The sequence below is a fragment of the Canis lupus genome, chromosome 7, assembly GCF_011100685.1.
Source record: "Canis lupus familiaris isolate Mischka breed German Shepherd chromosome 7, alternate assembly UU_Cfam_GSD_1.0, whole genome shotgun sequence".
Taxonomy (NCBI): Eukaryota; Metazoa; Chordata; class Mammalia; order Carnivora; family Canidae; genus Canis; species Canis lupus.
In genome coordinates, this window is record NC_049228.1 from 54,028,626 (window position 1) to 54,052,730 (window position 24,105).

Sequence of the window (24,105 nt, forward strand, 5' to 3'; positions counted from 1 at the left end):
GGGGCGGAGGCGGCCGCGCCCCCCGCCGGGCCCGCCCCCTCGCCCGGCGCCGGTGGGCCTCGCCTCCCGAGCGCGGCTCGCGGCTCCGTGGCGGGCGCTGACCCAGCGCGGGAGCACAGCGTCCGTCCCGGGAATGAGGGCCTCGCTGGAGTAGCCGGGGCCCTTCCCCCGGGGCCCGTGTGCCACGGCTCGCGTGCTGCTCAGGAACGTCCCGCGGCCTCTCACGGCCAGGCTCCCAGGGCGGGGTGGCGGAGCCTGAGGACACAGCCGCGGAGGGCCCCCGGCTAGCTGGGGTCGGCGCTCGGGGCCCGCTCTGACCGCGCCTTCGCCCCTCCCCGCTGCTGCGAGCCCCCTGGCACCGGCGAACAGACGGACACGCGGATCCGCCGCTCGCGGACGGGGTCCCGGGTCGCACTGCGCATGCCCCGCAGTCATGGCCGGCGGGGGCGGTGGTTCGCGGCGGCGCGCTGCGCGCGGCGGTAATTAGTAATTGTCCTCCTGCTCCCGGGAGGCGAGGCGAGGCGCGTGGGGCGCGGCTTCCCCGTGGCTGCGCGGCGGCACCCCGGCCGAGGGGCAGCCGGGCCGATGGGACCGCAGCCTCTCCGCGCCCTGTAGAGGTTCCCCAGAGAGAAGCACGGACCGGTTCCGAACCCTCCGGACCGCCCGCGGGGCACCGAGCCGGCGCGCGGGGCCGGGCCGCGGGACGGCGAGGCCGCGGAGAGGTGAGTCCCGCAGCTTCGGGAGGGGACAGTGGAGGCCCGGCTTGCGCGGGCATGGTTGGGCTTCGGGGTCCGGCGAAGGAAGGACTTTAGGAGGAAGCAGTCTGTCCGGTTCACCTCCCATTCGAAGAAGGTACTGGCGTGCTTAAAAATAAAAAGCCTTTGGAAGCAGTTTCGTGTCCTCTTTCCCGTTTTCTCCACTCGCCCCTTTTTCCAGGCCCTTGCCCTTCGGCTTTCTTTTTTCTTCCGCATATGCTGATTTGCCGGGAAGAGAAGATCGCCCGGTCCGCGACCGCCCTAAGCATCCTCCCTGGAGAAAAGCGTGGAGCTTCCCGCTGAACCATCCGTCTGTGTCCGTCCCCACCCACCCCGCTCCTTGCCTCTCTCTCTCTCTCTCTCTCCTACGAATGATTTCTTAATCTTTCTCTTCTGCATATTATTAACTGAATTACCAAAACTTCGGGCCCTGAAAATTCTTCTTTCAGGAGACTAGCCCTGTGGTAGTCATACTTCTATTTTCCAGGGCTCCCGGGATGATAAGCAGCAGTGTGCAACAAATGACAGTTAAGGAGCACCTGCACAGGCATTCGTTCGTGTGGTTTCTCAAGTCATCCGTCACATATGTATCATTACCAGCTTTTCCAGGTGCAGGAAACAGCTGAAAGTCGTACATCTAGGTTGCCCCGTCCTTGCTCCCTAGCTCCGGAACCCAACCCCTAGCTTCTTCGGCTGAAGGCAGGTGAATTTGGTCACAATCACGTCCTTCGTTGGTGCTAGACATCTGCGGGGTCCTGAGATATCAGTTCATCCACTTATCTGGACTATAACTTCTGTATTTAACTGAGCTCTGTTTTTCAAGACTCACCTTGGTATTTTTATACATGTAAAATGGGCTCTTTATTTTTTTTACTCTTTTAAAGGTCTTATTTTTAAGTAATCTCTGCACTCAGTGTGGGCTCAAACCTACAACCCCAATATCAGGACCCCCAAGCTCCACTGACTGAGCCAGCCAGGCACCCCAAGGCTCAACCTGATTCTTCTCTTTGGAGTGTAGGCCTCTGGTTCCAAACACTATTGTGTGGATGAGTGATGATAGTCTATGATAAAATTTTCACTGTTTTACAGCTACATAAGAATGATACAGTTTTTTTTTAGGAAGTTTAATTTACTTCAAAGGGTGTTATTTTGCAGTCATTCAAGAGAATGAGATCAATATAAGAACCGACCCAAAAAGTGTCATTTGTTGAGTGGGGGGAAAAAGGATCCCGGTTGTGTGAAGGAAAAAGGACACATCTACTTGAGTATGCATAGAAAACATCCTAAGGGATATACAAGAGAGTGACAAAACTAGGTACCTTTGAGGAGTGGGATGCGGGGAAGAGGCCTCAAATTAATTTGTACATAGTTAAAAAAAAGTTTCAAAGGTGAATTATTTTGATATTACCATTTCTACTTTTTTATATATTAAAAGATTATCCTATGAACAATGATGATGGGGGGCTAGTTGCGTTTTGTGTTGAATCCTTGTTCTTACCTGATGATCCCTTTTGAGGGTCCACAGAGCAGTAATAGGTTGCCAAGTATGGCTGTGACCACATGAATATCCAATTTCTGAATTACTGTTAATTTGCAGTGCTAATTATGGTCTCAGCACTCAACTATCCTATAGTTGTTGCACGTGTTTTAGCAATGCAAGGGTAGAGGAGCCTAGGACTCTTCATATTTCCTTTATATATGTAATTCTTTATATTTTCACATGTAGTACTACACAGTCACACTAAATGATGCTCTGTAAACCTTGATTAGTATTGATTTTCAGCATAAGATTTCTTAATTTGTTTTAAAAGTGAAGGCAAGAATATTTTTTTTTGTCTTCTCTAGGAAGGTGCAATGGCGAGGAATTTATCTGTAATCTTGATTCTGACCTTCACCCTGTCAGTCACAAATCCCCTTCATGAACTAGAACCAGCAACTGCTTTCCCTCAGACCACTGAGAAAATTATTACAAATTGGGAATCTGGCATTAACGTTGACTTGGCAGTTACCACACGACGACATCATCTACAGCAGCTTTTCCACCGCTATGGAGAAAATAATTCCTTGTCAGTCGAAGGATTCAGAAAATTGCTTCAGAATATAGGCATAGATAAGGTTAAAAAAATCCATATACACCATGACCATGACCATCACTCCGACCATGATCACCACTCTCACCGTAATCATGCTGCTTCCAATAAAAATAATCGGAAAGCTCTTTGTCCAGACCATGAATCTGATAGTTTGGGTAAGGATCCCAGAAACAGCCAGGGGAAAGGATCTCACCGATCAGAGCATGCCAATGGTAAAAGGAATGTTTTAATCAAGGATGGTGTTACTGCTAGTGAAGTGACCTCAACTGTGTATAATGCTGTCTCTGAAGGAACTCACTTTCTAGAGACAATAGACACTCCAAAACCTGGAAAACTTTTCCCCAAAGATGTGAGCAGTTCCACACCACCCAGTATCACAGAAAAAAGCCGAGTGAGCCGGCTGACCAGTAAGAAAACAAATGAATCTGTGAGTGAGCCCAGAAAAGGCTTTATGTATTCCAGAAACACAAATGAGAATACTCAGGAGGTAAGATGAATGCTTTTCGTTATGCCTGCTTGTTTGTCCATCACCTTTTACCTTTAGTTGCACGGAGTATATAGTAAAAATGATGACGTTATTGAAAAGAGACGTTATTTCTTCTTATCCAGACACTTGGCCCAAAGGCCCTTGTCCCTGCTATGTTGTAAACCTTTCTGATTCAAAATTTGGGGGATCATTTTTTGGTAAGAATGTTGCTGGCAGCTGAAACTATTTTCTAGTATGATATTTAAAATGCATGTGGAAAGCAGTAATCAAGGTTAGTTTTGGATAAAGTCTTTTTTTTTTTTTTTTTTTGGATAAAGTCTTTAAAAGGTGAATATTGTTAATGAAAAGTAGAAAACGAGATAAAAAAAGCAGGAGTTAGAATCCCATGTTTTAGGGAAAGGTGTGGTTGAAGGCACAAAAGAAGGCATGAAGAACAATAGTGTTACCTTTTTGGAAGAGAAATCTCAATGACTTATGGAGTGCTGAAACTGGAGCAGCTACCAAGTATCATGTGCTAGACAATCTAAAAGTCTGGGCAGCGGGATCCCTGGGTGGCGCAGCGGTTTGGCGCCTGCCTTTGGCCCAGGGCGCGATCCTGGAGACCCGGGATCGAATCCCACATCGGGCTCCCAGTGCATGGAGCCTGCTTCTCCCTCTGCCTGTGTCTCTGCCTCTCTCTCTGTGACTGTCATAAATAAAAAAAAAACCTTAAAAAAAAAAATAAAAAAAATAAAAGTCTGGGCAGGGAGGTTCTGAATTCATATGTTGTTCCTAGACTAGACATCCAGACTGTACACAGTTTTCCTTGGCTGAGAGATGTCAAGAACAAGGAATTAGTTGGTATGCATTAATAGGCAGAACTTAAAGAGTTCTTCATTCAAGTCATTTTAGGACTGTACCAATTCCTAAATAATCCTAACGGTCATTCCCATTGTGACACCAGTAATAAAGTTTTTCCTGAGTAGTTTTGGCCAAGAACTATGAGAATTTAAAATAACTTTACAGAAGATGAGAAACAGGTGCTACTGCCAATTTTTTTTTTCTTTTTTTTTGGGGGGGGGGGGGTAAAAAGGGAAGCTTAGATTACCTAGAGGGGATTCTCTTCAAACTAAGCTTGTCATCTAATTAAGCTGTTGAAATAGCTGCCTGCTGGTACAAGTTTGTTTTATTAACCAGTCTTGCCCTCCACAAGAGTAATTTACCTAATTTAATATTCTCTCGTAGGTATTTTGCCAGGTTTATAGAGTTTGCCAAGTGTACAGACCTGATCTAAGTATTGCAAGTATAGTCATTGCTGGAAGAGTGACGTGTCTTGGGCTTGTTTAGGCCACATAGGGTAGCGTTGGTACTAAAACAACGTATTTCTCAATCTCTAATGAACTCCATTTCAAAATTAAAGCTCATTTCCTTAATAGGTTTATACAATGAGTTAACAGGCTTGTGAATGTCCATTTATCCTCAAGGTTATTCCACTCGGGGCTTTCTGTCTAGATTAGTAGCAATTTAACTGCTTCCCCCAAGAAGAAACAGGCAGAAGAGGTGGGATATCACCATTGTGACATAGTATCTCAAGGGAACTTGAGGCAAGTTCCGAAGTACTCAAGACAAAAGTTGGTTTTAATGCATTAGCTTGAAAAAATAAAGTAGCTTCAGTATGGAAAGGGTATTGGTTGTATCATCAGACAACTTTTTTGGATTGGTATGCTTCTTGGTAATTTTCACTGCTTTGTTTCTTGCAGTGTTTCAATGCGTCAAAGTTGCTTACATCTCATGGCATGGGCATCCAGACTATGCTGAATGCAACGGAGTTCAACTATCTCTGCCCAGCCATCATCAATCAAATTGACGCTAGATCATGTCTGATACATACAACAAGTGAAAAGAAAGCTGAAATTCCTCCAAAGACCTATTCTTTACAAATAGGTAGAGTTGCCTTTTTTTTATATAAAAATAATTTCAAGTAGGTAAGTTTATGCTGCACTTTTCCTTACATTTACATCAAGCTATTCATTTTTTAGTATAATTCCAAGTATCTTCATTGTTCTCTGCCTTGAATGTGAAGAAAGCAGGCCGGTTAGCCTTGCCTTCAGAAAAAAAACAAAAGAGATTATAACTGAGGCCATCCCACAGGAGATCAGGGCCTCTAAAATTTGGGCATCTTATATGTTGTCACACTGTTTCAGAAGGTCAAAGTTAATACCCACTGTTTAGGAGCCTAATTCTGGCATGTTCTTATTAATAAATGAAACTAGGATAAGTTCTGCTATAGTGTAGACCCGTGTTACTCAAAAACTATGGTAAATAAATAATTGCTTTGTTTACTGAGGAAATTATTGAATTCTCGGTTTCTTTCATTCTTCTTTTATTTTCCTTTTTTTAAAAAAAAAAACTCTTCTCAAAAAAAAAAAAACAAAAACAAAAAACTCTTCTCTCTTCCATAATTTAACTATATGGGAGTCCACTTCCCAAATCATCTAGAGTTCATCATTGGTAACCATTTTCTCTTCTCACTCCCATCTGAAGAACTTTCCACCAGACTTCTGCTCTTTACCAGGAGGGTTCAGTCAGATTGTTCATTTGTTGCCAGCACCAGATTTCTTGGTTATTGCTCTATTGCCACAGCCCCATTCACTGAGTTGCCACTTGCTTTGACAAGTTGCTTTATGCCACTCTTTTAAAGCTTATCAATTGTATAATTTTTCTGTTGCTGTGTTTTATTTGACAGCCTGGGTTGGTGGCTTCATAGCCATTTCCATCATCAGTTTCCTGTCTTTGCTTGGCGTTATCTTAGTGCCTCTCATGAATCGGGTGTTTTTCAAATTTCTCCTAAGTTTCCTTGTGGCACTGGCCGTTGGGACATTGAGTGGTGATGCTTTTTTACACCTCCTTCCACATGTAAGTACAGTCATTTGTCCTACTAGTATATTTTGTTCAGTGAAAAACATTAATATGTTTTTGGTTTGTATTAGAATTCTTCGTATTGATATAAAAGGTTCGAAGTTTGATTTAGAAGAATTGAGTTTAGAATATATTTGGTAAAAAAAAAAAAAAGAATATATTTGGTGACTAAAAGCTGTATTTTTGTGCTAGGCCTTAACATATGTTTGTGGTTTGTTTTTTGCTTTTTTCTTTAAGAGAATTTACTAAATACAGATTAACTTTCTGGACCCAATTAATAAAAAGACAGATTCTGCTCAGATAGTATTACTGTGACAGATTGCAACAACATGAATTATCTGCTTATATTAGTGTAATTGCCACAGAAATAAAAACTGATTCTCTACTCAAGAAATGAGTTTTCCTGTAGAGTTGGATTTATGTGTGTAACTAGAGATTGACACTCACTGACACGAGTAAATTCTAAAATAACTTGAGTAAAGTTTATTTAAGAGCCCCATTAAAAACCTCAGATCAAGTATTTGGATCTCATCTTTTAAGTTTCCCTTAAAGGTTTACAGGTAAGTGGGGAAAAGAAATCATTCTTAGAGCTCTACATATCTCATCATGTTCCATTCTGTAGTGAAAAAATGTTTTGCCATGATAAGCTCCTTGGGCCCCACTGGTATTCAGGAATACCTGCTGCATCAACCAGCCTGTGTAGAGTGTATCCTGTAGCCACCCCCATCTCAATCCTGTTGGTGTGCTCCACGTCCCCTTCCCTGACATGCCATAGTGTTAGTTCCCCCGTGGACAGCTGGGGTGGTGTACCCGACCTCAGATACCTGCCAGGGCCCAGGGCACAGATTCAGCATCTTGTAAGCACAGTGACAGGACTAATATGGGCTTTTTCAGTTTGGAGTATAAACAGTAAACACTGCCCATTAAGTCTAGCAGTTCCCTGTTACTTGTGGCCATGTTGACTTTTCAAACATTGAAAATACCTGCTACCTGTGTGAGAGTCATTAGGGAACATATCTGGCTTCACACTAAACAAATGCATGCCATTAAGTGCCTTAGCACTTGATACGTTAAGCTAGCAGCACATGAGTCATTTTAATGTATTAAACTTGCCCTCAGCACTGAAGTATCCCATTAATTGCCTAATTCCGAATGGTTTCATATTTGACTTATTGCTTACCCAATTTTTCTGACATGTATGAAACTAATGAATTTATGAAACACATACTGTTTTTCCTGTAGTCTCACGCAAGTCACCACCATAGTCACAGCCATGAAGAATCTGCAATGGAAATGAAGAGAGGGCCACTTTTCAGTCATCTGTCTTCTCAAAACATAGAAGAAAGTACCTATTTTGATTCCACATGGAAGGGTCTCACAGCTCTGGGTGGCTTATATTTCATGTTTCTTGTTGAACATGTACTCACGTTGATCAAGCAATTTAAAGATAAAAAGAAAAAGGTAAGAAAAAAGTACTGTGTACCTCTATGCATCAGACATTTACGTGAGTGGTATTCTTTTTTTTTTTTTTTTTTTAAAGATTTTATTTTATTTAATCATGAGAGATACAGAGCAGGAGAGAGAGAGGCAGAGACACAGGCAGAGGGAGAAGCAGGCTCCATGCAGGGAGCCCAATGTGGGACTCGATCCCGGATCTCCAGGATCACGCCCTGGGCTGCAGGCAGCCCTAAACTGCTGCGCCACCCGGGCTGCCCCGTGAGTGGTATTCTAACTAGACTGTTAGCTGAGTTTGTCCAGTGGTATGATCTTCATTCAAGAGGGTTTCAGTACCCTGAGATAATTTTGTTCCCAGAGGCATTCATGGAGAGCTATTCTCTATCTCAATAATCCTGGAGTTCTCTATTTTCAGTATTCCCTTCAGACTCTTGAGAGGCTAAGAATGGCAAAGGATAAACATCTGTGTAAGAGCAAAAAAGGCACAAGCAGAGTCCTCAAAGTCTGAAGCATCATGATTATGGCCTTGATGGTGGTGATGGTTTCTTGGGTATATATACCCAAATTCATTGATATATGTGTGTGTGTGTATATATATATATATGTATATATATATACACATTAAGTATGTACACCTTTTTTTTGTCAGTCACCCCTCAGTAAAGTGTTGTGGGTATTTTTGTTTAAGTGGAGTTTTTTTGTTGTTGTTTTTTATTTTTTCTTAAATAGGCTCCATCCCCAGGGTGGAGCCTAACATTGAGGCTTGAACTCACAACACTGAGATCAAGACCTGAGCTGAGATCAAGAGTTGGACACTTGGGGATCCCTGGGTGGCGCAGCGGTTTGGCGCCTGCCTTTGGCCCAGGGCGTGATCCTGGAGACCTGGGATCGAATCCCACGTGGGGCTCCCGTTCCATGGAGCCTGCTTCTCCCTCTGCCTGTGTCTCTGCCTCTCTCTCTCTCTCTCTCTCTCTCTCTGTGACTATCATAAATAAATAAAAATTAAAAAAAAAAAAAAAAAAGAGTTGGACACTTAACTGACTGAGCCACCCAAGTGTCCCTATGTGTTTTGTTTTTTAAAGAAGTATTGTGGATACCTTGTTGGTATTGGTAGTTATGAATAACTGTTGTGCTTAACTTTAATGTTTCACCCAGTAGCTGAATATTCTGTTGTCTTTCAGAAGGCTTGTGACTTTCAAAGTCTTGTCCTTAGCAAATTGCTGCCAGAAAATAGTATGAAGCCAAACCGTGGGCTTTTTATTTCTGGTAAAAACACCCCATGAAAAAAAAAATTAAAATTAAAAAATTTAAAAAAATTTTAAAAACACCCCATGAGTCACCTATGAATATCTGCCCCCTTTTGAACTGATGTGACCAGGCAAGCCAATCAAAAGACTGTCCTAATGGGAATTCTTAAAAAGGATATGTACACATCTTAAACGTTTTAATTTAAAACATTTGTACATTCATATTCTGGTCATTTGATGGTGACCAAGATTTTCTCTGACTCAGAGTTCTATATGATCATTTCTTTTCTGTAGCCATGCTCCTTCATCTACAATCTCCAATTTTGGTTTCTCTCAAATTGAACAAGAGGTTACACACTTGGAAAGCTATTTGAGAGTAGAATCTAGGCTTTATAAATTTTATGCAACAACTTGTCTTTGAATCTTTCAAAAGCATTCAGCTTAAGTTTTCATAGAAACAACTATTCTCACCATCATTTCACTGTTCATATGTAATTAAATTGTGCAATTAACAGTAAACAAGCCTAACTGGCCTGAAGGGGTTTGAAAACAAACGTAGTTGGTTCTTCCGGAGCACGGAGCTCACTGTGAGAAACAAGTGCATGTGCGAACAGGAGAGTTGCCTCCTTTTCCATCCTATGAATATTTGCCCTTAAGGATTTGACATTCACTAAAACCTCAAGTTACAAATTTTGAACTTTCTCTTTTCTGAACCTAAAGTTAGAGGAAAGAAGTGAAATAAGAATAACTTATTCTTTTTTTCTTTTTAAGATCTTTTAAATTTATTTTTGTGAGAGAGAAAGAGCATGAGCAGGGGAAGGAGCAGAGGGAGAAGCAGATTCCTTGCTGAGCAGGGAGCCCAACAGGGGACTGATCCCAGGACCATGAGCTCATGACCTGAGCCAAAGGCAGATGCTTAACTGACTGAGCCACCCAGGCGCCCTAGTTTATTCATTCTTAATCTAAGGAGTCATCTTCCATGTTCCCGTCATCCCAGTTGCTTCACTTGGACTGATTTGAGGGTATATCCTACTTGTTTACATTCTCTGGAATTCTTTCCTTAAAAAAACAAATGATCCTTTTTAGTTTTCTTTTGGTGGAGGTTTGGAGATTTGTTTGTTTTACTCTATCTCTAGTTCACATGCCGTCATTTCTTTAACATGGTCGTTTCAATTTATTTTTCAGATTTTACCTTAAGCTTTTCTTAAGCTTTTAAGAAGCAGACTCTATTATTTAATACAGAACGATTTTTTTCAAACTCTAGGTTATAACTTAGTTGTGAAATCATTCTTCTGTCATGACCAGTGTTTTTAAAGGCAGCAGTAATAATACAGTATGTTTTACTATATATGCATACTTTGACTTATAGTCAAAGAGGTTTGATGATCTCTTTTCTAAAATAATTTCGACTGAAAAAAAATAAAATAAAATAAAATAAAATAATTTCGACTGGAATATAAGCTCCTAAGAGCCAGGACCTCTACTATATCTCCAATGCCTAGAGTAGCATCTGGCACATGATAGATAGTTAACAAATATTTGTTGAATATATAAGAAACATTAAATGGCAAGTAAGCATAGGTTCTATACAGACTTCCCACAGGAGTTTTGCAAATGTTACTTGTTCTCTTCCTTTTTAGAATATATTGACTTTATCTTTTGTTAGAGGTGTCCAGATCTTAGCATTACTCATTCAACAATTTTAAATTACATTTGTTCTCTCAAAAAGAACAAAAACTCTTCCTTATATGATGAGTGTTGAGAACTTCTTCAGCCTTGTAACAGTACCTAGGATTTCCCTTAAGATATCTATTCTGTACCCCTAAGAGATTCCATGTATCATACCATTTATGTCAATCTGAAATCTCTATATTCAAATTAGGGTTACATCTCATACTTGATATAGATAGTTGGACTTTTATAATAAATTCAGCCTCAAAAGCTTTTTTTCTACCAGTGAAGGTTATTGCTCACACTCGGAAGCTCAAGTCATCTATGATATCTCCCTTGTCCTCATATCCAAGCTAGTTTTAGTGAATACGTCCAGAGCCTTTCCATTTCTCTCCGTTCTTGCTATCATTCTAGTCTAAGCCATGCTTATCTCCTACCTGGGTGATAGCAGCCCCTTCCAGCTGTCCTGTCTACAGTGTTTTATTGTTTTCTTCTCCCAGTTCAGAGAAGAGCAAAATGATTTCTTTAAATGGAAATCTGATGGAAGTTGTACCCGATCATTGAAAATCCTTCCTTCAGCAACTTCCTGATATTTATAGCACAAAGTCCACACTTTTAACTTAGTTTGCTTTGTCTCAGTCTTCTTCTGCCACCTGGCCTCTAGCCCCCTGTCTCTGACCTACTAAGCCCCAACCACCTTGCACTCCTTTCATTTCTGGGGTGTGACTGGCCCCTTCATATTAAGAGCCTTCCAATGTGCTATTCTCCCTACCTGGGACCCACCTCTCTACCACCCACCCTACCCTCCCCCACAAACTCCTGCTTATCTCTAGGTCTTGGTGTAAGGATCACTTTCTCAAGGAATCCTGTCCTGGGACTTAGTTAGGTCTTGTTATACACACTCTTATAGCACTATGTGTTTTTACTTTGTAAAACATACTAAAAATAACAATCAAAGAATTATTTAATCATTATATCTGTAAAGCCTCCCTCCCTGTGGATGATAATCTTCATGAAAATGGACACTATGTGTATCCTGTTCTACATTATATTGCCAGTACTCAGCAGAGGGAACAATATAGATCCCCAATACTTATAAAATGAAAGAATTGGTTAAGCTATAAGTGCTAGGGAGAGTCCTTGCCCAACAAGAAAGAAAGTGTTAACTGAAGTGATATAAAATATCCTAAATTTATTGTCATAAGTATTGAAGTACTTTCTCTGTTTAAGGAACTAAGCTAGGAGTAGGTATAGAGATGTGTCCGTGTGCTTGCCTTTAAGATCTCTTATAATCTAAGAATGTACAGATATTTTATATGCTATCAGAGCTAGAATGAAATCTTGGGTCTGGTGGTGATTTTTTAAGTAATTGAAAAGTACTGCAAATAAGAAATATATTACTTGTGTGACCGTTTTCATCATTTTGAGTATTATTTTTTGTGTAAATAAATCATGCACAGGCACCATTGTTCAAACGGTGACCTTTATGCTTGGGCTCAGAGATAAGGACTGTATCTCAAGCATGGTATTCAGGTGGTTAAAAAACCTAGTGATAAATTTGAGGCTAACTACTAGAGATTTGTTTAAAAAAAGAAAGCTTGTTAATGGTGTTTTATTATAGGAAAAGTATTTTAGTTTTAATAGCAAACACCTAATCAGTGTCAGGGTATAGTTTTAGGTTATAAAAAGTATGCGAAGTATATGGGTTTCAGTGTCCAAAAGAGGGATGGAAAGAACCAAGCAATTGGTTAGCAGGTCACTAAATGCTGCAGAAAATATCTCTAGTTGGTTCTAAATTGATAACCTGCGGCAGAGTTCAATTTTAATATGCATATGAATCATCCAGGCATCTAATTAAAATCCCTGTGCTAATTCATTAGGTCTGAGGTGTGGCCCAAGATTGTTCATTTCTAACAGGCTCCCAGAGCACACTTAAGGTAGATGACGTAGGGGACATTGAAAAAGATGAATATGTAATATTGCAACATTTCTTAATGCTAAAGCCTTGATGCTTCATCTTCCTGAGCAGTTTTTATGCCTAAAACATAGGACGAGGTGCTGTGTAAATTAACTACAGGCCCTGCCTGCCCTTGGATGATTTTCATCCCAATAAAGGTTTGTTACCTGTTGTCTTTCTCTGGATCTTTTGCTTAGCTCTTTGTTTACAGTTGTACACATAAACATATCAATGATTTTAAAGTGTTGCTTTCCCTTGTCATTTTAGAATCAGAAAAAACCTGAAACTGATGATGATGTGGAGATTAAGAAGCAGCTGTCCAAGTATGAATCTCAACTTTCAACAAATGAGGAGAAAGTAGATGCAGAGGATCGTAAGTCTTAATAAATCTGAGGGCTAGAGGAAGTTTAATGCTCTGTGGTTTGCAGGCAGCTTGGACTATCAGGAGGAGAGAGGACCTGTTCCTTTTTAAATTTTTTTTTTATTTTTCAACTTTTGAAATATGTCATACCTTTTCTTTTTCATTGCCAGTAAGTTGTTTATATTATATTTACATTTATTCTATGATTTTTTTATTTTGAATTCAGACATACAGAAAAGTTTCAAGAATAATACAAAGAACTTTGTATTATTCTTGTATTATACTGGGGGATGTATCTTTCATACATCCCCCAGTTATTTTACCTACCCTTATTCTATTTCTTTCTCTCTTTCTCTGAGTATATATACATACACTTTTTTGCTAAACCATTTGAAAGTAAGTTACAAATGAGATGTCTCTTTATCCTCAAATGCTCAGTATATGTTTCCTAAGAAAAAGCACATTGTCTTTTTTTTTTTTTTTAAGATTTTATTTATTTATTCATGAGAGACAGAGAGGCAGAGACATAAGCAGAGGGAGAAGCAGGTACCCTGCTTCTACCCTATGGGGAGCCCGATGCATGACTCAATCCCAGGACCCTGGGATCACGACCTGAGCCAAAGGCAGATGCTCAACCACTGAGCCACCCGGTGCCCTGAGGGCATTATTTTATATAACCACGGTTCAGTTACTGAAATCAGGAAATTAATTTTGATACCATGTTGTTGTCTAGTCTCTAGACCACATTGGTTTTTTCCAGTTGTCTTATGATTCCTTTATATTTTCCCTCCACTGAAAAAAAAAAAAAGGTCCAGAGTATAGTCCAGAATCAAATGTTGCATCAAGTTGCCCCTCATTTGGGGTGTTTCTAATCTTTTTATGACTAGATTGATCATTTGGGGCAGAAATAACCACAATGTGATACTGTATCTTTTTCAGTGATATATTGTGCCACTTGACACGATGATTCATTGTCATTGTAAAGTTATTATTTTTCCTATAACTTGACTGTTAGCTTGGCATTTCTTACGGGACAGATTGAGTTAAGATTAAAATTTAATTTTTATTTTTTATTTTTTATTTTTTTAAGATTAAAATTTTAAACTAAACTCCTCGCCATTACCTTCATGGTCCGACCCTACCCTCTACTCTCTCCCATTGTTCATTGTGTACAGTCTCACTGGCCTTCTTTTCATTCTGTGAGCACACCAGGTTTATCTCTGAGCCTTGTTCTGTTTGGAACCCTCCTATCAGATCTTCACATAAATTCCTGCTCCCATCATTTGGGGGTCAGAGACCTTCCCTGGTCACCCAAAGACAAAGGTCTCCCAGTTATTGTCCTTCACATTACCCTTTTCTGTTTTTGTCCATGCTTTCCAGTGCCTTATAGGACCTTATTTGCATATGAGTTTCTTTATGAAATGTGGCTGTCACCCCACAAGAACATAACTTGCTTGAAGTTAGAGATTTTGTCATGCTTCCTTCCATCCTCAGTTCCCAGCAGGTACTTGGCTAGAGTAAGTACTCACTAGATAGTTGCCAACTAACAAGGGAGAAAAACTGCTTCGTTGCTACTGTCTACTTGTACAGTTTCCTGTCCACATTTTGTTTTTTAACATACTTTTTTCTCTAAAAAGTGAGTAAAGTGTTCTTGCACTTCTTGTGTCTATTCTTCAACCTTTTTAATGGAGTCCAGTGAAATATATAACAGTGAGAGGGAATAGCTGCCCTGGAACTGGACCACAATGTCAGCAATATTCCCAAGAAAAGTGTGATCAGTGGACAGGGCAAAGGGAAAAAACAAAACGTTTTGTTGCAATTTACTTTTCTTTGCACAAGTAGATGATAAATGCTCTTTGGTGATCATTGTATTTCAAATGTTTGTTTTTCCTTGAAATTTGCCCTCAAAAAAGAAGTTGGAGGACAGAATTATACATGCTTTTTATTTCCAATTTTCAGTATTTTTCTTAAGTGTTTTTCTAAAATAAGTATGTGCTGCTTTTATAAGGAAAAAAGTCATATTTCCAAGTGTAAGGCAGATATTACACTGTATGGTAACTAAATGGAGTTTAAATTAAAACTTGATGGGCAGCCTGGGTGGTTTAGCGGTTTAGCACTGCCTTCAGCCCAGTGCGGGATCCTGGAGACCCAGAACCGAGTCCCACGTCGGGCTCCCTGCATGAGGCCTGCTTCTCCCTCTGCCTGTGTCTCTGCCTCTCTTTCTCTCTGTCTCTCATGAATAAATAAATAAAGTCTTTAAAAATAAAATAAAATAAAACTTGAGGGGCACCTGGGTTGCTCAGTCAGTTAAGCATCTGCCTTCAGCTCAGGTCATGATCCCAGAGTCCTGGGATCAAGTCCTGAGCAGGGAGCCTGCTTCTCCCTCTCTCTCTGCCACTCCCCCTGCTTGTGCTCGCTCGCTCTCTTTCTCTGTCAAATAAATCAAATCTTAAATAAACAAATAAATAAAAACTTGAAAAAGGAAAAATATAAGGAGGCAGAAGAAATCAAGGGGGAATCTTGAGGGTAGTTATTGCGGGTTAAAGTTGAAAATCCATTCTTAATATGTGAGACCATTACTAAAATGCATTAAAACCTGTTGGTGTTTTACATTAGCAATACTCTGTTTAGTTCTGCAAGTGAGAAACTTGCCACGCTCTAAGTTATTTTTTGAGTTTGTCAATGGTTATGTTTGAAATGTGTCCAAGCACATTAACAAAGCCTTCTGACTTTGACCCAATGTCCGTTATGTTTATACCTAGGACCTGAAGGCTATTTACGAGCAGACTCACAGGAGCCCTCCCACTTTGATTCTCAGCAGCCAGCAATCTTGGAAGAAGAAGAGGTCATGATAGCTCATGCTCATCCACAAGAGGTCTATAATGAATATGTACCCCGAGGGTGCAAGAATAAATGCCATTCGCATTTTCATGATACACTCGGCCAATCAGATGATCTCATTCACCACCATCATGACTACCATCATATTCTGCATCACCACCACCACCAAAACCACCACCCCCATAGTCACAGTCAGCGCTACTCTCGGGAGGAGCTGAAGGATGCCGGCATCGCCACGTTGGCCTGGATGGTGATCATGGGTGACGGTCTGCACAATTTCAGCGATGGCCTCGCAATTGGTATGTCTCTACATGTTTGCTTCCTGTTGGCTGACTCTGAAAATGTCATGTGAAACCACCATTCCACTTTCAACAAAGAATAGGGCAACTGTGATAAAGCTAATTACTTCTAAGATTATCAGAATGTTATTTCTTCTGTAGCTACTTTGACAATGAAGTACTCAATAAACGTTAGATAAGATTAAGTGCTACAAACTGCCTACCCCATTACGTAAGCAGTAACTGAAAAGTTGTTTTTAGTTTGTAGTCTTACAATCAAGCTCTAAGATGTATGGAGCATCTGGTTTTTGGGGGTTTGTTTTTTTGTTTGTTTATTTTTACATTAAAGTTCCCTTATCTGCAATATAAACAATATTAAGGTACAAGATGCTTTTGTTCATCATGTTTTATATTGAAGGAATCTTGGCATATCTGATAAATTCAGTTACCAAAAAATTATCATTCTACAATATGAATAGAGAGTTTTTGCTATTAAATTGTTCTATCATGATCAAGAGATAGTAGAATACTTAAAAATTGTAGTAACTTGGTGCTGGAAGGAGCAGTGGAAATAGTTACAAGTTAGGCAGCTGTGACCTGGCAAGGTGAACCACTTGTCCAAGAAGGCAGTGCTATTTTATAGCCAGGCAGAGAAGAGCCCAGGCCTTGGCTCCTGGAAACCTGGTGCCCTTCTTTCTCTATGTACTGTGCACAGCAGAAGCAACAAAGGAGGACATGCAAATGCTTGGTCAGACTTTGTAAGCAGCAATCAGTTAGTTTTATATAGTGTTTACTTTTAAAATGGAGAGAACTATTTGTCTTAGACTTTCCTTATTGACAGTGAAAGAATAAATGTAAACAAGTCTAATTACATAGTGAATTCTTCGGAGACCAGTGAAATATATTTGTACTCTTGACTGCTGCATTTTCTTCTAAACCTTTTAAATCTTTTTTTTTTTTTTTTAACATAAATGTTTTATGTGATAGCAATTACTTCTCAGGTCTGTGATAAGATTCTCTAATCACTCTGAAGCATAGTGGAACTTTCACTTCTAAATCATATCTGCTTGTGATCCACTGGGAAATCAAAACCTAATTGAATGTAATCTAGCGTTACTTGTAAAGAAGATGCAGAGTGCAGCTGAGAAAGTTCTGTTAATTCAAGACCAGAATATAATTCACTTCTTTTATCTCATTTTGTATGCTGGTAAGATTTAAAAAACAACAACAAAACACCCACAAAATAATGTAGCCAAACTTTCTCTGATTGATTTTTACCCAGGGGCTGCTTTTACTGAAGGTTTGTCAAGTGGTTTAAGTACTTCTGTTGCTGTGTTTTGTCACGAGTTGCCTCATGAATTAGGTAAGGGAACCACATAAACAGTATTTTCCAGGGGGATGACGTATCCTAGTGTCACTGGCTTTTGCTATTGATAGTTCCAGCAAGCTTCCTCATAATTTTTATACCTTCTACTAACCTAGCCAGCTTTCTTTTCTTACTGAGTATGTTTGTTCCCACCAGAACTCTGCTGCTATAAGTATGATTACACAGTTGCCCCTGGGGGATTACCAGAGAGATACCTGGGCCTCTTCTCATCCTCTTACCCTACCAAATGCCTTCTTATACCAGCATACTGGTGACATCAGTGATCATTATCTTCATATCTACAATATGAATAAGACTACACCAATCAAATTTCCCATTAACAGAGAGACATTGGCAAAGAGATCTCATTTAAAGGAGAGAGACATGGGCAAATTGTGTTTTTAATATTTTTCTCCTGTCACCAGGACTTAAAAACCTTCCCAGAGTTGTTCTAGATCCCAGTTCGTGTCCTTGTTTTTCTCCTTAAAGATAGATACATATTTGCACACACCTGTGAGGCCATTTTCAATTTTGTTCCTTGGCATGTGTTCTACCATTCAGAAACCTCTCATCTACCTGATGGATGCTTATAATCCTCAACATCTTGTTTATGTTCCACATTCTAGATCCTTCATATGCCATGAAGCCTCTCTTAGCTATTCTCAATTTCTCTTTTTATCCTTTTATAACTAGAGCACTAGACTCTCTAGCTCTTAATTATAAATTGCCTTTGCCATTTGCTGATCATTTCATGTGTGTTCTCTATCCTCCTCTTCTTTATGCCCGATTATAAGCCTGTTGAAGACAGTGCAAGATCACAAATTTTAATAAGTTCATAGTATTTATCATTCATTGACAGAGTGGGAGCCTTAAAAAAAAACTTTGGCTAAAAATACCTTAATTTATAGAGCTGTTAGGGTGACTTACATTACTACTGTTATCCCTGGGTAATTTTTTTTTATATTTTTTATTTTTTTTATTTTATTTATTTTTATTTTTTTATTTTTATTTTTATTTTTATTTTTTTATCCCTGGATAATTTTTAAGTTACTTTTTTTTTCCTCAAAAAAATTAGAGAATTTCTTAAATTGGGAAGTTTCTTGGGTATCTGAAAAGTGACTTTTTTCATTATTTTGTCCACTGTTTTGTTTTCTGTTAAAGGTGACTTTGCTGTTTTACTAAAGGCTGGCATGACTGTTAAGCAGGCTGTTCTTTATAATGCTTTGTCAGCTATGCTGGCATATCTTGGAATGGCAACAGGAATCTTCATTGGTCATTATGCTGAAAATGTTTCTATGTGGATATTTGCACTTACTGCTGGCTTATTCATGTATGTTGCTCTGGTTGATATGGTAAGTTTTTAAGAAGTCTAATTACAGTGTTGACTAACAAATAGGGAAAATGATCAGTGAAACCTCTTAAAAAAAAAAAAAAAAGATTTGAGACAGAGAGAGAATGCCAGGGTGGAGGGCAGAGCATAGGGAGAGAATCTCAACAGACTTCCCACTGAGTGCTGAGCATACTCAGGGCCCAATCCCAGGACCCAGAGATCACAGTCTTAGCCAAAACCAAGCTTAACTGATGGAGCCACCCAGACACCCTGTGAAACCTCATTTTTAAAAAGGCTTTAGTGGGGCAGCCCTGGTGGCTCAGTGGTTTAGCACCACCTTCAGCCCAGGGTGTGGGATCCTGGAGACCCAGGATTGAGTCCCATGTCAGGTTCCCTGCATGGAACCTGCTTCTCCCTCTGCCTGTGTCTCTGCCTCTCTCTCTGTCTCTCATGAATAAATTAAAAAAAAAAAATCTTTAAAAAGTCTTTAGGGCAGGCCTGGCTGGCTCAGTCAGTGGAGCATGCAACTCTTGATCTCAGGGTTGTGAGTTCAAGTCCCACATTGGGCGTAGAGCTTACTTTTAAAATAAATTAATTAAAATTTTAAAAAGGCATTAGAGTAAATGCAGTAATGATAAGTGAGTCTGTATAAGTTAGCATAGAAAATACAGGTTCTTTGGAGTTTATCTTTTTGGATTGTTAATCACAAGCACATCTATCCTGCCTAATATAAGTTCAGGATACACAAAAATATGTGCCCTTTTCTGATGAGAGTAGAATCTCAGTAATCAGGCATTTGATTGTGTATAGATTTTTCAGAAACCCAGCACAAGCCTTGTATTGTTGACATACTGTGTGTATACTTCAGAATGCTCATAATTTCCTTACTGATAGACAAAGGAGTTACTTCTTTTTGTCACCAAAGTCTGCGTAACAATCCCAGTCAGTCTGATTAAAATTTTATTTTATATGTAAAGTTTCCATATCTCTGAACTTAGGTAAGCCACATGTTAGTGTTTGGTTCAGCTACAGTCAGTAACTAAAGCAGAGTAATCAATACAGATCTTCGTTTTATAGTGAAGCAAACTGGACGAATATAAGTTTTGACCAATTGAGCATACTGTGAATAATCATTGTTAATTAAACTGGTGGGAAATACTGTGTGACATTATTAGCTAGAGTCAGTGTGTATATGGTCCTGTTTTAAGGGGTTGTCTCTATATCCATCTACAAATAGAGCTAATATTACTGCCCTGTAAATTCTTCTAAAAACTAATCTGTGGTTCTGAAAACTTAAATGTTGCTCTTTTTTTTTTTTTTTTTTTCTTTAAGGTACCTGAGATGCTGCACAATGATGCTAGTGACCATGGATGTAGCCGCTGGGGATATTTCTTTTTACAGAATGCTGGGATACTTTTGGGTTTTGGAATTATGTTGCTTATTTCCATATTTGAACATAAAATTGTGTTTCGTATAAATTTCTAGTTAGGGCGTAAATGCTAGAGTAGTTTAGAAAAATATTGCTGTCTGTAGTTTGAATAGGTCATAGGGAGATGAGAGTTCATATGCTGTGATATGCAGCCTTTACGGTTAGTGGATTTCGTGATTTTTTTTATTGAATATTTCCATTTGTTACACTTACAAGGTCAGTTATGGTGGTAACACAAAGGTACGTTTTAATATTTAAGTTATTCTATTTTGGGAATATGAGCTATATGTGCAATTTACCAATTTTACCAGTTTATTGTATAAACAAGAGATTTGGCATGACATATTCTGTATATTTCAGGAAAAATGTCTTTAATGCTTTTTCTAGAACTAATTTAACACAGTAAGCCCCATGCTGGATGTCAAGCCTCTGAAGAACTGTTGGCATTTAAGAATAAGGATACACAGAAAGCCTGAGATACCAATAAAGCTCGTACTGAATTTTAGCTAAGAAATAGAAAAAGAGAAGAATCTGTAAGAATTAAGAAGCCACAGATTTCTTAATTAAACTAAGTCACAAAATTGGCTACAAAATAGGGAAAATCTAAATTAAAAAGGCAATATTAGTAAAGTATAGAGTACATTCATAAAACATTCTTGTCAAAGTAAAATAACCCACAGTGAGCACTTTTTACTAATTTAGTTGTAAATTTAACTTTGTAAAATAGAGAAGTCTAAGTATTTTTAATGAATTCAAGCAACATATAGCTTAACGAAGAAATCGGAATGTTAAAATATTTCTGTGGAGTTATACCAGATGAGTATGAGTAAGTCTATGTATGACCAGAAAACTTAGATATTGAATGTTCTGGTTATCTGATTTACCAAATGTCAGCATATTTGAACTTTGAGATAGGCAAGGACATTAAAACCATATTGAGTATAATTTGACTCCTTGGATTCAGAAAGTATTTTGGTATCTTTCAGTGCTTCAGTGTTGTCATAATGAGCAATTATCATTTTTATATGTAGTACTTTAGACATACTAGGGCTGTCTGTGGCATTCTCTAGATGTTGCTTTTCTACAAAATAAATTCCCCATGTCATCTTGATATCAAATATATGATTTCTTTTTTTTAACCTTCATAACTATTTGTAAGCATACAGCTCATATTATTTTTAAGCATATTGACTCTGTTGTGCAGTAGATCTCCAGAACCTTTTCATCTTGCAGAACCAGATCTCTATATCCATTAAACAATTTATTTCCTCCTCCCACAGCCCCTCATAACCACCATTTTATTTTCCGTCTCTGAATTTGAGATGTCTGATTTTCTTAAGTATCATCCAGATTATAGTATACTTATCAATTCACTTATATTATTGGGTGGCATTCCTCAGTTTTAAATTCTATACCACAAAGACACTTAAAAAAAAATTAACCCACAATTTGTTCCAACCTGCCCCTAATTTTTCTTATATAACAACCAGAGCCTTAAGCTTGAGAAGAAGCATAGATACCCTACATTCTAAAGAGAATCAGAAAAAAAAAAAAAAAATGGCCAAGGCCCATATCCCACTGCGGGCCTACTGAGAGTCAACTGGACCAGCATTTCTATTCCCCAGCCAAATGAAAGGGATGGATATGGGTAACAGGAGAACTTGGATTGAGGGTACTTTAAAGGATGACATGAAGCATCTCCACTAGATGAATTACTCTGCTTCAGAATCCTACCCACAGACCTACCTCACTGCTGAGATCAGTGCAAGATGAGGAAGTTCTGGAAGAGCTGGAAATGTCCCTTGAATTTGAGGAACACAGACTTGACTTATCACAGATTCTGAAGGTGGAAGAACTGTACCAACCCACAAAACAGAATGAACTGGAAAGATAGTTACCACTCAAGCGTGAACTAGGTAGTGGAGACATGGGAGATTTAAGGAGTTTGTTTCCATGACTTCATATGGGGGAGAATGGAGATTAGAAGAAAATATAGGAGCTGTAGAATATGAATCAAAAGCTGATTTCTGAGGGGAAAACTTGAAAGACTGATAGAAAAATACACAAGTAATACCTTGAATGAAAAAGACCTTGACATAGAGGGATGCCTGGGTGGTTAAGTGTCTGCCTTCCGCTCAGGTCATGATCCCGGGGTCCTGGGATAGAGCCCCGCATCAGGCTCCCTGCTTATTGGGAAGCCTGCGTCTCCCTTTTCCTCTGCCCCTCTTCCCTGCTCCTGTGCTCTGTATCTCAAATCTTAAAAAAAAGAAAAAGACATAGGTTATGTATACTTGAGAACATTATGGATTAATTTTCTGAAAAATATAAATGTTTACTAAAAAACAATAGACAGTCAATTACTGTTAATCACATCAAAATTCTACCCTTTCTTCTCTCAAAGAAGGTATTGTGTACTGTGAGTTTTACCAAAACTAAGCAGCATATAAATACCTAGCTTGTTAAATAGTTTCTGAGATTAGAAAAAAGAATGTCCGTGTTAACTGAGGATGGTGTAATCTTGAAACAAAACCATGCTGGGAAAGGCAATCTACCTCAGACCCCAAGGCTTTGTATATATTCTTGTTAGCTATGTCCACAATGGGAGGCACTGACCACTCTGCTCCGGCCATTTATCAGTGAACAACTTTGAAGGATGAGTTCTGAGACAAAAATCAGGCCTTGTGTAAGAGGCGAATTCCCCTAGCTCAGCTGCTGCACAAATTCACAGCATGTACAGCATCCGCCTGAGACTTTTCACTTTGCTGCTGTGGAATTTAGAGGTACTAATGCAAATGCTGCTCATGCTACTTGCACAGAATGAGCAATCAAATGCTTCCTCTTCCTGTCCCAGGAGTCTCCTGTCTTCAGCCATAATCCATGAAATATAACAGGCTAACTTGCAGCTTCTAAATTGGGTAAAATTTCAGACCATCTCCAAAACTCACAGGATCATGTAGGAAAAGCAAAAATGAATACGGGTGCAAGAATCCCAAATAGCAAATCAAACTCAGTATATAATACAATCAAGTAAGGCAATCCTAGAAACACAAACATGGTTCATCAGAAAACCTATTACTGTGATATACAGCAGATTAAAGAGAAAAAACTTAAAGTCATGACTGAATCAAAAATTGAATAATTTGGGGTTAAAGGAAAACATTTTAGCATATTAAAAGTACAAGATATTTTTTAGAATTTGAGAAGTCCTTTAAAAACTTGCTTTGTGGTATCCCCACCCTATGAGGTCAAGGGCTTAAGAAAGAGCAGAAGAGGAGGGGAGGGGAAATGTGCAGAGAGGGAGGAACTAATGTAGACCAGAAAGAGAAACTACAGTTCCAAGAACAGTATGAAGTTCCCATATAAAGCATATAAACTGTAATTAAAATTATTTTTTTGTGTGTGTAAAATTAAAGTAGCAAATTACCAATTTCATAGCTGTCATCATAAGCATTATGTTATTGGTAACTAGGAAGATTTTTTTCCTTTTAAAAAAACTTACGTTAAAATATACATAACATAAAATGTACTATTTTAACCATTTTTAAAGATACATTTCAGTGGCATTACATACCGTCCCATGTTGTACCACCATCACCACCATCCATCTTCAGAACTTTTTCGTCATCTTATACTGAATGTACTTTTTAAACAATAATTCTCCATTCTCTCTAGCCCCTGGTAACCAATGTCCAATTTCTTTGTCTCTGTATCTGACTATTCTAGGTATACCATCTAAGTGAAATCCTACAATTTGTCCTTTTGAGTCTAGTTTATTTTACTTAGTACGTCTTCAGGTTTCATCCATGTTATCGCATGTGCCAGAATTTCCTTCCTTTTTAAGACTGAATATTATTTCACTGCATGCATATACCATGTTTCATTAATCCATTTATCCAACACTGGATGTTTGATTTGTTTCCACCTTTTGGCTGTTGCA

The 24,105-nt window shown here is 39.1% G+C and overlaps 1 protein-coding gene across 1 annotated transcript; it reads left to right on the forward strand.

Moving 5' to 3' along the window:
- Positions 1-80: 80 nt before the first annotated feature.
- SLC39A6 (solute carrier family 39 member 6) lies at positions 81-21,286 on the forward strand. The gene is made up of 10 exons (NM_001287155.1): positions 81-722; positions 2,601-3,335; positions 5,075-5,258; positions 6,061-6,230; positions 7,476-7,694; positions 12,831-12,936; positions 15,687-16,064; positions 17,326-17,406; positions 18,571-18,761; positions 20,072-21,286. Exons 2-10 carry the CDS (start codon positions 2,610-2,612, stop codon positions 20,222-20,224), a joined length of 2,208 nt encoding a protein of 735 aa, NP_001274084.1. The 5' UTR covers positions 81-722; positions 2,601-2,609; the 3' UTR covers positions 20,225-21,286.
- The last annotated feature ends 2,819 nt before the right edge of the window (positions 21,287-24,105 follow it).